General features: G+C 37.9%; 1 protein-coding gene across 6 annotated transcripts in view; it reads right to left on the minus strand.

The window, feature by feature from the left end:
* Positions 1 to 13294, minus strand: part of ASAP1 (ArfGAP with SH3 domain, ankyrin repeat and PH domain 1) — a 387159-nt gene that overhangs the window by 173920 nt on the left and 199945 nt on the right. For all 6 annotated transcript variants that reach the window (XM_030795523.1, XM_030795519.1, XM_030795522.1 and 3 more), the window contains one exon: positions 9888 to 9960. In XM_030795523.1, the coding sequence (XP_030651383.1) occupies positions 9888 to 9960 (73 nt within the window). The remainder of the gene's footprint in view (positions 1 to 9887; positions 9961 to 13294) is intronic.

Raw genomic sequence — 13294 nt, forward strand, 5'->3', positions numbered from 1 at the left:
TTTCATCAAGCACCTACAATGGGATACAAAGGTTATTTAGTGTTTAGAATTATGGCCTTGGGTATGACCTTTAAGTCCTTCTGAGCTTTAGCTTCTTGGCTTATAAATTACATGTAAAATCGAGATAATAAAACTTCATTGGGTTCTTGTTCTGCTAATGAGGTGGTAGCCTAGGGTAGGACTCAGCCTGAGCAGCTACCCTCTGAACTAGTGCTCTGCAAACTATTTTTTTGTGGTTGTTTTTTTGAGACAGGATCTCACTCTGTTGCCCAGGTTGGGGCACACTGGCGCAATTACAGCTCACTGCAGACTTGACCTCATTGGTTCTGGCAACTCTCCCACCTCAGCCTCCTGAGTAACTGGAACCACAGGTGCATGCCACCATGCCCAGCTAATTTTTTGTGTGTGTGTTTTTTGCAGAGATGGGGTTTTGCCATGTTGCCCAGGCTGGTCTCGAATTCCTGGGCTCAAGTGATTTGCCTCCCTTGGCCTCCCAAAGTGCTGGAACTACAGACATGAGCCACACTGCACCTGGACTCTCCAAACTATTTTTAATCATCAATCCGTGTCAGTAAAACATTTCAAGGCATTTCCAATCAATGCTCATATGTTTAATCAATTATAAAGTATTATATATATTATACTATATATAACATAGTACATATTATATATAACATATTGTTTATATAAATCAATGGTTCTGTTCTCAATGTCAGGGGTTCCAAAAACCCCTGAAATTGACTGAAATATTCTGCTTTGTTAAGATTTTTTGTTTTAAGTTCAGACAACGTGTGTTGTTCTGAGGCTTACTAAGGGGTCTATGACCCCAAAATGTTCGAAATTAGAAGAAATGTTAGCTGTATCTGAAGACAAAGCTTCTTGCCCTTTCTGGGTGCACAGCTGGCAAGTCTGAGGGAAGGGCAACAGCACATGTGAGATCAAAAGGGGCAGATCTCTTTGGATCAGTTGCTAGGGAAATGCAGTATCGTTAGACACTAGCAACTCCCCTTTGGGTACAAACAGTGAATTTTAGAGGCTACAAAAGTACCTTCATCTCATTTCATAAACAGACAAGAAAAAAAATCATCTCTGTTTCACTGGTAGAAAAACCAAGGTCCTGAGAAATGAAGGACTTGTTAAGAAATACTCAGTTACTTCCTGCCAGAGTAGAGATTACATCCCAGCTCTCTACCTGGGAGCAACCCAGCTCCTCACTGTACAGGTGGCATAGAACACCCCCCAAAACATGACCTCAACTGGGCTTCTCCACTTCAGAACTCTGGGAAAAGGCATCACCCTCAAATGTGGACAAGTAAGATAATGAGGGCCACAGAGAACACAGATGTGCTGGGTACTCCAAAAGTGGGTGTGTTTGTGATTCAGAATATACACAATGGGCCAGGAGCAGTGGCTTACGCTGGTAATCGGCGCTTTGGGAAGCAAAGGTGGGTGAATAGCTTGAACCCAGGTGGTCAAGACTAGCCTGGGAAACACGGCAAAACCACGTCCCTACAAAAACCAAAAAAATTAGCCAGGCATGGTAGCAAGCACCTGTGGTCCCAGCCACTTGGGAGGTTGAGGTAGGAGGACCACCTGAGTCCAGGACGGTGAGGCTGAGTGAGCCAAGATCATGCCATCGCACTCCAGCATAGGCAACAGAGTGAGACCCTGTCTTAAAAAAAAAAAAAAAAAAAAAAAAAGAATCTAAATAATGAAAAAAACAAACAAAAGAAACCTTTAACTTGAAAAAATATATAAACAATGGAAAAAAACCTTTAAAAAGACCTGTGGCTATTATTTTTTTTTCTTTTAGCTCATCTGAATTTTCTATACTAAACACATTAATATCACACTGCACTTTCACAATGGGGAAAGAAACCAGAAAATACCAGTGAGAAAAATCAGCACGGGGTGTTCCAGTCCCCCCAGCACCCATTCGGCTCTCCACAAAGAAAAAAGTACATGTTTGATCAATTACCCGAGACATGGAAGATCTGAGAATATCCTTCTGTTGTCTGTGAATGCAACAGACAAACTGGCCGAGCAAAGTCATCCTCTATCAACCTCTAAATGTTCTGTCTTATGGCACTGATTATCAATGAAAACCACTTCAGAATCAGCAACAATCTGCTTGACTTGCATACTCAAATGGGGCATCACAAAATCAGTAAGTAGTTATTCTTTCTTGCTAAATGCTTAATTGGAGAAACCTCTCAAGTCATAAAAATAGACACTTAAAAATTCACGTTGACATGTGAACTAGAAATAAAATTAAACACACACATATGACTGCTTGTTAGATGTTGTCATGGCATGGTTGTTTTCAGAGGGCAGATTCTTTGCTACGGTTTAAGTGCAACAGCTTTATACAGGAAAATACAATCCTACTTTGATGAGATATAAACCATTTAAGAATGGGGAAAATGCAATTTGAAAAAAGAGGCAGCAAGATATAGGTAAAGCCATAGAATCTTTTGACTGTAGTTGTCAAGAAGGGTCTGTTTGAGGCTCAAAGGTGGTCCCTAACAGTCATTAATCTGAATCTTTATGTAAACAGTGAAAATAACTAACTGAAGACTGAAAAGCACAATAGACTCTACCTGGCACATAGTAGGTATTCAACAAATGGCAGCTATATTTATTTTTACCAAAATAAATCATTAAAGCAGAGAAATACATTTTTATACTCACCTTTAACAGAGCAAATCTGTTGTTCATCCTAAGGCTTAAAAAAACCCCAAAATAGGCTGGGCATGGTGGCCCACGCCTGTAAATCTCAACGCTTTGGTAGGCAGAGGTGGGTGGATGGCTTGGGCCCAGGAGTTCAAGACCAGCCTGGGCAACATGGTGAAGCCCCAGCTCTACCAAACACCACCTCCCTCCCACACACAAAACAAAAATTAGCTGGGCATGGTGGCATGCAACTGTGGTCCCAGCTGCTACTCGGGAGGCTGAGGAGGGAGGATCACCTGAGCCTGGGAGGTCAAGGATGCAGTGAGCTGAGACTGCGCTACTGCACTCCAGCCTGGGCAACACAGTGAGATCCTGTCTCCAAAACAAACAAACAGACAAAAAAACACCAACCCCAAACTGGTGGTCATGGGATGAGTACTCACAAATTTATTTAAAACTACTTAATTTATCATGATGTACATTCCCCAAAGATAGAAGAAGCACACATCATTAAAAAATTAACTCATTTTAAGTAAAATGAGAGCACTCATTCTACAACCAGCAAAACGGAGGAAGTGCCTACCCAGGCTCATACACGCAGTAAATAGCTTCTAATTTCAAATAAAAGAAAATGTGAGCCAATAACTAGGATCCAAAAATTGAAACTTCCTAAGAAGCCTGGGGTTTTAATATTATTCTGGAAAGAGACACCGATTTTTAAACAGCATTCTTTTGAATCCCTCTAGTTTATCCCCACATAATTTAAGGAGTAATGCTCTCCTGGGTGAGTACATTCCCTTTTGGGGAAAAAAACCCCTTCCTTGACCATTCTGAAGGAACTCATTATTTTAATTTGTTTTCACCTCCCAAGGAGTAATAATGGACCCACAAGAATGCAAAATGCCTTGAAGGCCCAAAGAAATTTGTTTAGATTTTGCTCAATCCCAGTATTTCTATCTAAAGCCTTCTGAGAGCTTAAGAATTATTATTTTTACTAATCAATTTACTGTAATTCAAAAAGATTTTTTTAAAAAATCTGGTTATCCACAAACTTGAAAAACAGCAAAAAAGGTAAAATTTCCTAGAGACAAGCTGCTTTTGTACAACTTGTGACATTTTATTCTAATCTATTATATCTCTTACAAATGCCTGTTAAGAAAACTTTTCTCCCCACTGAAAACCGCAGGATTAAAATAAGCATTAAATGACACCATGGTAAGACACTGAACCTAATTACCAACTCTAGTGACAACTGAATTCACACTATACCTTCAAATGTGAGGAAATACTTAACTAAAAAATAGCTCAAATGAAGTTCTTTGGTTACAAAAACATTTGTTTCCTATCCACTGATAAATTTAGTACTTTACCTTTAAAATCCTAGATTTCCTTGTACACTATGAGCTTTTTCTTAAAATAGATAATTTAACAAAATGAAAAACTGGAGAGAACACCACACATTTTTTGCCTTAAAAAACACAAACACTCTCTTATAAAACTATCTACTACTTAATTCTAACTGAAGAGGAATGGGAGACAAAAATGTAAGGAAATGAGAAAATCAATGGCTGTCTTCCTTGTAATGAAAAAGCTACAAAACTGTTTATAACAATTTAGCTGTGTTTTGAAAATAAGACTTCCACATCATATGCTTGTAATAAAATTATATACCACCGTCATTTTTTTCTTGCCCAGAAATATTAAAGGATTTACAAGCCTCAACTTTCAGACCAACAATGTTATAGATTCTAAGGGGCACCATGTGTTACCAATAAGCTAACATTTATTCTAAATATATCCTGGCATAAATTCTAAGGAACCAGCCTTATAATAATATGTTCATTTAATCTGAGCAAAGAAAAAAAAAGCCAACACTTTAACACAGAAAAAGATCTAGTAGCAGGAATATCCTGAGTTTCTATTCCCAGAAAAAAGTGTATACCTGTACCTGTGTTGTGTGAGAATGTATCTGCTCAAAAAGATTAATGTTTTCAACCTAACTCATTTGGTAGAACAGCCAACTCAGTATACCCATGCTTATTATGAACCACATGCTTCCCTTTCTAAAAGTGCAGTATGTCTCACTGTGTTTTTTAAATACTGAGAAGCAAGCAGTAAGCTCTTTTCTCAAGCCACACCTGACTTATGTGCATTCACATGCCCATGCTTCCAAGGGAATGCCAGCCCCACTCCTACTGTACTGCAACCCAGGGTCTCTCACAAAGATCAAGATCAAGATGTCTGCCAGGGCTGCAGTCACCTGGAAGTTTGACTGGGGTTAGATTTGCTTCCATGTCTCACTTGCATGGCTGGTAAGTGAGTGGTAGTTCTCCATAGGACTGCTTGAGTATCCTCAATATGGTGGCTGGCTTCCTCCAAAGAAAGTGATCAGAAAAAGAACAGAAGGACCAGGTTGAAGCTATCTTGTCTATGGACTGGCCTTGGAAATCACATGGCATCACCTCTACTACATTCTGTTCATTAGAAGGGAGTTAGTAACTCTGGTGTACATTCAAGGGGAAGGGGGATTAGGCTCTATCTTTGTAAAGAAAATTGCCCAAGAATTACAATAAATTAAAACCTCCACAGTGCCCAAGAAACTACTAGCCATTTTAATTATATATTAGCAAAAGGGCGAAGGAGGGAGAAAAGGGGAAAGGGAGAGGGACCACTAAGGCAGACTTCCTAAACGACAATCTGTTTCACAGATTAATAATGTTAAAACTTCAAAACTTAGAGAACAGCACAGGAAAACTGAATGGCTTGGAGAATTTTCCATTGGTCTAAGTAGTTCACAGAATTGAGTTCTGTTTTGTTTTTTAAAATGTCCTCATACACAACATGGAAAAGTGAGACACAAATTCCCAGAACAATCTTGAAACTAAAGGGCTTGCATGGAGACAATTGGTTTAAAAGAAAAAAAAAAAACCTTCATTTTTATACTGTTTACTAGTACTGATAAGAGTTTATGTGTAAAAATAATACATTTTAAGAGTAAGAAGCTTCACAATGTTTAGCCATCTTTCAAATCACTTTGGGAAGTTGAGTGATTGGTAATCTCCAACCAGAAATACAGAAATGCTTTTTAAATGTTTAAAAAATATCACATGGGTTTTGTATCACTTAAGCATTGTGAGAAAACAAGAAAATTATGAAAATGCATTGGGAAACAGATAGCAGGATTCAGCTTCTTGTGGTTTCTCTGGATAAGGCCAAAAGCCCTTGGAGGGGAACAGCTTGGATTCCACTGAGCATGTATCATGGAAAGCTATGCAACACCACTGTTTTACTCATTTAGTCATTTTTAAAGAATTAAATGTCATAGTGCTGCCCACAAACCCAGCTATACTATACTTGCTCATGACTGCAGAAACCCTATCAGGCCTCAATAGTCTGTGAGGAACCTGGAGGGATCTGAGTTTGTCCCTATATTTCTGAGACATGACCATGGAAACTACTGTTTGTGGTCTCATCTGGGAAACACCAAAGTCATCCCACAGATTACAATGCTGGGAGTTTCCATTTGATGGATCCATTCATGAATATTCATGATTAGTGAATATTAATAGCTGGTCTCAGAGAGCTTCCCAGGTAGTAACACAACCAGCCAACATGTAGCAATTCATTCAACCCTTGTTGAGCCCCTATTATGTGTTAGGTGGAAGACAAATACAGAGTACCTGTAAAGAGCAAAGCTAGGGTCAACTGGGCTCTCTTTCCATTATTTGCTAGGTATGGTACCCTGAACAACTTATTCTGGCTCTCTAAGCTTCAGTTTCATCATCTATAAAATGAGAACAATGGTACTTACCTTATCGGCTTGTTTGGCTTAGCCTAGTACAGCATAAATACACAATGAATATCATTTCCTCCAAGTGGTACTCCCTTAGCACCTTCCTCACACTACCTCAGATCCTTCTTCCTATTTCACCCTTTGCACTTTGTAAGCTTTCTTTTATAGCGCTTCCTAGTTTCTAGTTATAAATACTTCCTAGTTTGATGATCTGATTAACATTTCTCTCTCCCCTGCTGGATTGTAAAATTCATGAAGGCAGAGACTTTGATGTGCCAAACACCTAACACCCAGAACAGGAGAATATAATAGGTGCTCAATAAATATCTTTTCAAACAAACTAATAAATTACATTGACAAATGCATAAGCTACAAAGATGAAAAACACAGTACTAGTCTTATCAAAAAACTCATAGGCCAGTGCAACAGTTCTTAATTTTAGCTGCAAATTAGAATCAGCTGGGGAATAATATTTTTTTAATCTCAATAGCTAGGCTCTACTCTGGAACAATTCTAGGATAAGGGTCTGAGAGATTCCTGTTTCTGTTTTTAAGAGTTCTTCAGGTGATCCTAATCAACAAAGGTAAGAATCATTATCTACTCCAAGAGAGATGATTAGTAATTGCAATACAATGGGATACATGTTCTCCTACAGTATCAGTCTAACAGGACTTCTGTGATGATGGAGAAGTTTCTATTTCTGCACTATCCAATATGGCACCCACTAGTCATATATGGCTGTTAAGTTCTTGAAATGTGGCTAAAACTGAGGAACTGAATTTTAAATTTTATTTTAATTCATTTAAAATTTAAAACCATATGTCACCAGAGGCTACTCTAATAGTACAAACCTAGGAGGAGGGCACACAGAACCCCTAATCCAGACTGGAGAGATTCAATGTTCAATTAGCTGTGCCACCCCCATCCACAAAGAGGGTGCAGTCTACTGGAGAAGGCTGCACTCAAATTCTGCATACAGCCCTTGAACTCTCATCTCTTTACATCCATACAGGAACAATCTCTCCCTCTGTCATATCCAGGGCAGCTGTGATCAAGGAAATCCTTTAAAGAACAGGAAGAAGCATAACCCCCAGTAGAGGAGTCTTTGTATGAGCTGCTGAGTGATGTGGTCATTGTGGCCAAGGGATGAAATGCATCTTGAGCGAGAACACTTGGAAAAGAGTCACACAGAGGGAGCCCTCAGCACGGTAAATACAGCAACGCCTCATAACTGTAAAGCAAGGGTCTCCCTTTTGCAGCTCACAAGTGTAGAACCTCAGGCACAAACCATCATCACAGTACAGAGAACTGACCGTTCTTCCTGAGACAAACAATGGTTCTCATTAAGCTCTTTATAAAATCAGGCTGGTCAAATGTTATATGTGGAATCACTGAATTAAAATAGAGAAGGCACCCAAGCATTCATCTAGTTGTCCTTTTCCCCCATCTACCATTTGTTAAGCACCTACTATGTGGCAGGCAGTGTGTTAGGGGCCTTAGATGGTCTCTCCTTTTGTCCATACAATCCCCTGCACATTAGATATTATTTTTTAAATTTATGGTAAGGAAATGTAAGACTCTTGGAAGTTAAATAATATACTTGACTTGAACAAGTATAACAAAGCTAGGATTCAAACTCAGACCTAGACTACTTGAGTTTCTCTCTTTTTCAAAGAGGTGTGTAGTGTTCTATTATATGTATACTATGGTTTATTTAATAAATCCCTTTTATTTTCTGCTCTTCCAAATCACAATCAAGGCTTCAGTGAACCTCCTTGTATATAATACTTTAAATATATTTTTATTGGTATATAATATACAAACCTACAGAAAAGTACATAAATCTTAAGTTTAGCATCTGATGAATTATCAAAAAGTGAACTTTACCATGTAACCACCACTAACTTCAAGAAACAACAATATCAGCACCTTAGAAGCCCGCTTTGTGGCATCTCCTAGTTATTTATTTCATTCACCTCCCCAAAGAGCTAATATCAAATATAAGGGCCTACCACAGTGTGGGAGTTCACTGAAATAAAAGCGAAGGGCAGAAGTTATAAATTAGGTATATAACTTAGGGCAAGACCTAAAACAACATTTGGTCATAACTACATGACTATTAGTTATCTACCTTAATGAGAAGTGTTTTATTGGATATAAATAAATTAGGGAGCAAAATGAAGGCACCAGGGTGCAAAATGTGTTAACAAATAATATTACAGAATGTCTCAAGGCCTAGGGGGGTTTAAAAAACAAGAGAATATTAGGTTTCCAGTTCATTTGGCTAGTGATTCCCAGCTCTGATGAGACGGGAGGGCCATAAAGTATCTGAGGGTTTTGGCTTGTTCAGGTTCCATTCAGCTCAATAATTTCATGATGATAAAATTAAGAGGAACAAGCATTTACTGAACTCCCATAACCTGGCAGACCCTTTACAGATATGAGCTCATTAAATCCCTTCAACAACTTTTTTTAATACCACTATCCTCATGTTACAGAAGAAAAATGGAGGCTCAAGAAGGAGAAATAACCAGCTCAAGGTCACCTTGCTAATAAGAAGTGGATTAGCAAGGACGAAAGTCCACATCTGTCCAACTTCATGGCCTGCGCTCTTTCTATTATAGTCTGCTGCCTTCCCTCCCAGGTTTTCTGTTAAGTTACAGACCACTGATTTCTTAGAGAAGTAACCTATTGGTAGGTGAGCTGGTACTGCAATAGTAACAAAAGATGTGAGTGAGAAACTCTGAAATCCATTTTATGTTTCCAAGCCTCTCTTCTACAGTGCTGGAGCCTACCATTTTTTGTGGTTACTCATTTTTTTTTTTTTTTTTAATTTGGTTTGTTTCCTCTTATTCACTGATGACACACTTTTGCCTCCAAGGTGACAAAGTCACTAGACAGTTAAAACATTTAGTTACACAGGTTACCTGGCACACCTTCCAACAGAAGAAAAGATGATAGTTCACAGGTCTGTAGAGGTCTGAATTTAACTTTGCCCCCTCCTCTCTAACTTTTTCCACAACCATCGCCAATATTGATTTTCAAATGTGTACAGGTACACTGAAGAAGGGAAAAAATTCTCATGTGTTTAACTGAAGCCACTGAGTTACAGGTTGACCAAATTCACACAGAGATTTTATGTATCTCATGTTACTTGTGACAAATTTACTCCTAACTCTATTAAGCACTCAAGTGTATAGTAAAATCCACTGTGAATAATGCTTTTCTTCTTTCTGTTTTGGAAACACTAATAGGTTTGGGCTGATAGTCGAGGTAAGAGAAAAAAAGAGAAATTTCTTTTACCTACTTACTTTTCCATTTGTGTCAAGTTTCCTATAAACTTAACATCTTTTAAATAACTAAGAAAACTCTGTAGACATTATTTATAATTCATGTTACCTGATTTTTAGTAAGTGCTTACCTTGACCAGAATTATATATTGCTTTTACAGACTTCTTCACTTTCTGAAGGGCTGTTCTATCTTGGTCTAGAGCCTAAAAGAGAAAAAAAGGGGAAAAGATATTAGAAGATTTGGTAAATTAAAAAAAAAAAAAAGAAAAATTCATTTGTAATTGCATTTGTTTTCCTGAGTACCAATGCAACAGCAAACTGACATATTCATTAACAATGAATCATTTCAGACTGGAAGTCCCTGGGATCTGAGTAGTTATATTTTCAGGAGAAGTGCAGTCATTCCACAAAGCTCAGTGTGTGAAATGGATAGCATTTTAGTCAGTCAATTATCATGCTAAGCTATGCACAAGAAAGACAAGACAAGACACTTAAGAAATCTTAAGGCTTGGATTCTTTCATGCATTTACAATCTGGTAAGGAGAAAAGGCAAGCATAGACATGAATGGCACAATACCCAGGCAACAGGACACATTTTATCACCTAAATGGTAGTTTTAGCCGGAAAAACATTTCAAGGGGTATAATGAGTAGGAATGACCTGAAGAGCTTTTCACAGTGGTTTTGCGATTTCTTTTAGTGTTAAAAAAAAAAACAGTTATGACATATGGCAGTTGAATTTTGGCAATCTTTTAATTTAAAAAAACAGTTTGGAAAATGCCATCATGATGCTGGTAATGCTTTTAAATGATTTCTTGGATGATGAATCAACACATTAATCTACTTGTGGTACAAGCAGGGGGCTTCTAGGAGTCTATTGGTATTGATTCTTAATCCAGGTGCAGGATATACAATTGTGTTTAGTTTGTTAAAATTCAGCAAATTGTGCATTTAGGATATGTACTCCCTTCTGTACGTGTATTACACTCCAAAAACAAGTTTAAAATGGGGCATAGTCAATATTACTTGGCACACTGGACTAACTTGTTAAAACAATTTTAGGCCCCTTTCTGCTACTTCAAGGGTCTGTGGTCGGCCTGGGAACTCCTAGATGATATGTCAAGATTTGGAGGGCATGAGCAATAACAGTAATAAACTGCATAAATAAAAATTTAAAACATTAAATGTACACTCACATCCATTACACCATCTAAACCTCAGAACTTCAGAACAGAAAACTGAAGCCCACAGAGGCTAAGTACTTCCCTGAAGAAGCCGAAAGGGATAAATGCAATGGTAGCAGGCACCTACAATTCCCCTTATGGAAAATGGTCTTTCCTACCATTTTCCTTCACCTCTTGTTCTCTAGACCCCAGTGTCTGGCAGGGTGAGCACCAGACTCATACTGGACTCAATGTCATTCCTAGGATTTCTGGGCTTGGAAACAAGGACCACAATGCTCAGTCGCTTTCTGGTCACATCAGCTTAAGACTGCCAGTGGTTCTGTTTCTTGATGTGAGGAAAAATCTGGCCAGACAGAATGACATTAACAGAGACACAGTAACAGAGAAAAGAGGTAGAGACACTCCTCTGGCATCTGAGTTTTTGCTTCCAGCTGTTCCCAAGGCATATGTCACCGTTAACCTTCCTACAGTCTGAGTACACAAGACAACAAATTCCTTCTGTCCCAAGCCAGTTGAGCTTGGAATTCTGTCACTTGCAACCACAGGTCCTAAGTAACACTAGAACTAACATTTACTGAGCACTTACTAGACATCAGGTATAAAACTTATTATATTTATAAGACATATCAATTATATAAGGTATATATATGCTTTCAAATATTTTATCTCTTTGCATTGCATCTTTACAGAAACCCTGTTAAGGATCATCTTCATTTTTCAGATAAGGAAATGTAGTAGACTTTCAATAAATATTTATAGAAAGGGAAGGTGAGAAAGATTAAGTAACTTTCCCAAGGTCACAGAGCCAGAAAATGCTAATGTCACATTCCACATTTATATCTACCAAATCCCAAAGTGTATGCTTTCTTTACTGGGATGCTGAGACAAAAAACAGGGTTTCCAGACTGCAAGTCTAACACTATTTCCACCATACCCATCACCTACATTCTAACTCCATATCTTGTCACATCCACTGCCTACCTGTACTTCTGTTCAGTATCTTCCTTTAAATACACTTGTATCCTTTTTAAAAAATTTAAATAACTGTACTGTAAAGAGTTACAATAAATGAAAAACCAGGATCACTTACCATTGATAGAAGACACTTTGAAAATTACAATGTACCTCTACCTATACAAAATGCTCCTCCGCTTAGGATCTCAAGTCATCTCACATACCTGTCATGCTGCATGTCATGCTTAAGGGAATGTTTTATGACACATTTTAGGGAAGAGATAAATTTTGCATTACTGAAAAGATTTAACATTTGCACTGTAGAGGAAAGAGGGAAGATAACTAGTATTTAACAAACACTTGGTATAAACCAGAAAGCATGCTAAGAGGTTTACAGAGATTATCTCAATTCTCACAAAAGTCCTATGAAATAAATATTATTATTATATCCATTTTATGGATGAGGAAACAGAGGCTTGGCTTAGAAAGGTTAACTTGTCCAGGGTGGCTGAGCTGGAATTTGAACCCAGGTCTTTGACAACACAGAGCCTTATATTCTAACCACTACCAAATTCTGCATTCTAATGATATCCACGATAAGCTGAAACTAAAAACAATCTCATCATATGGGGGAAGTGGAGACTACACACCAGTTTTGAGATAAACCTGAGTTTTAAAAATATATAAGACATTTAGATTACTAAGATCAGGAGGGAAAGAAAATGATGCAAATAAGCATTTACTTAAAAGACTGAATCCAATGGGTTTATTCTTAGATGAACTGTTTTTGTGATGTCATTTTTTTAAAATGCTAAAAATAGTCATTAATTTTTTTCTATAATTACGATTGCCCTTTTTCCCTGATGAAAAACCTTGGGCCTTAGAGAAATTAGTTAGCTTGCCAAGTGTCACATACTAAGTAAGAGAAGAGCCAGCCTATGCTTTTTCAACCATGCCATCTAATCTGTTGTGGAAGGCAAGTCCAAGTGTCCCCTGAATCTTAACATTTCTTAATTATTTTCAACAAAGAAACAAAGATCTGCTTCTGGAGGAAAATAACCTATCGGTTATCTTTGGGAGAATAATGACTAAAAAAGGATGGCTGTAGTCTAACAGAAATTACTAAGTAGACTTTACAGTTAACTCCAAATGAGCAAATGAATGTGAAAGATTTCAGCCGTAACATTTTTTGAGACCATCTACCTACTTCCTTTTGTGGGGGGGGAGCGGGTACAGTCTCAGAATTTCTGTTGAATGTTTACCAACTTGCCTATAAACTGGTAGGGTGTAAAGTTCACCTACTCACTTTTTAAGTTCATTGAAAGCATCCCCATTTGACAGCTACAGTCAGTTAAGTCTAGGTGACACTTCTTTTTTTTTTTAAGCTTGAGTGTTTGGCC

Source organism: Nomascus leucogenys, chromosome 16 (genome assembly GCF_006542625.1).
Source record: "Nomascus leucogenys isolate Asia chromosome 16, Asia_NLE_v1, whole genome shotgun sequence".
Taxonomy (NCBI): Eukaryota; Metazoa; Chordata; class Mammalia; order Primates; family Hylobatidae; genus Nomascus; species Nomascus leucogenys.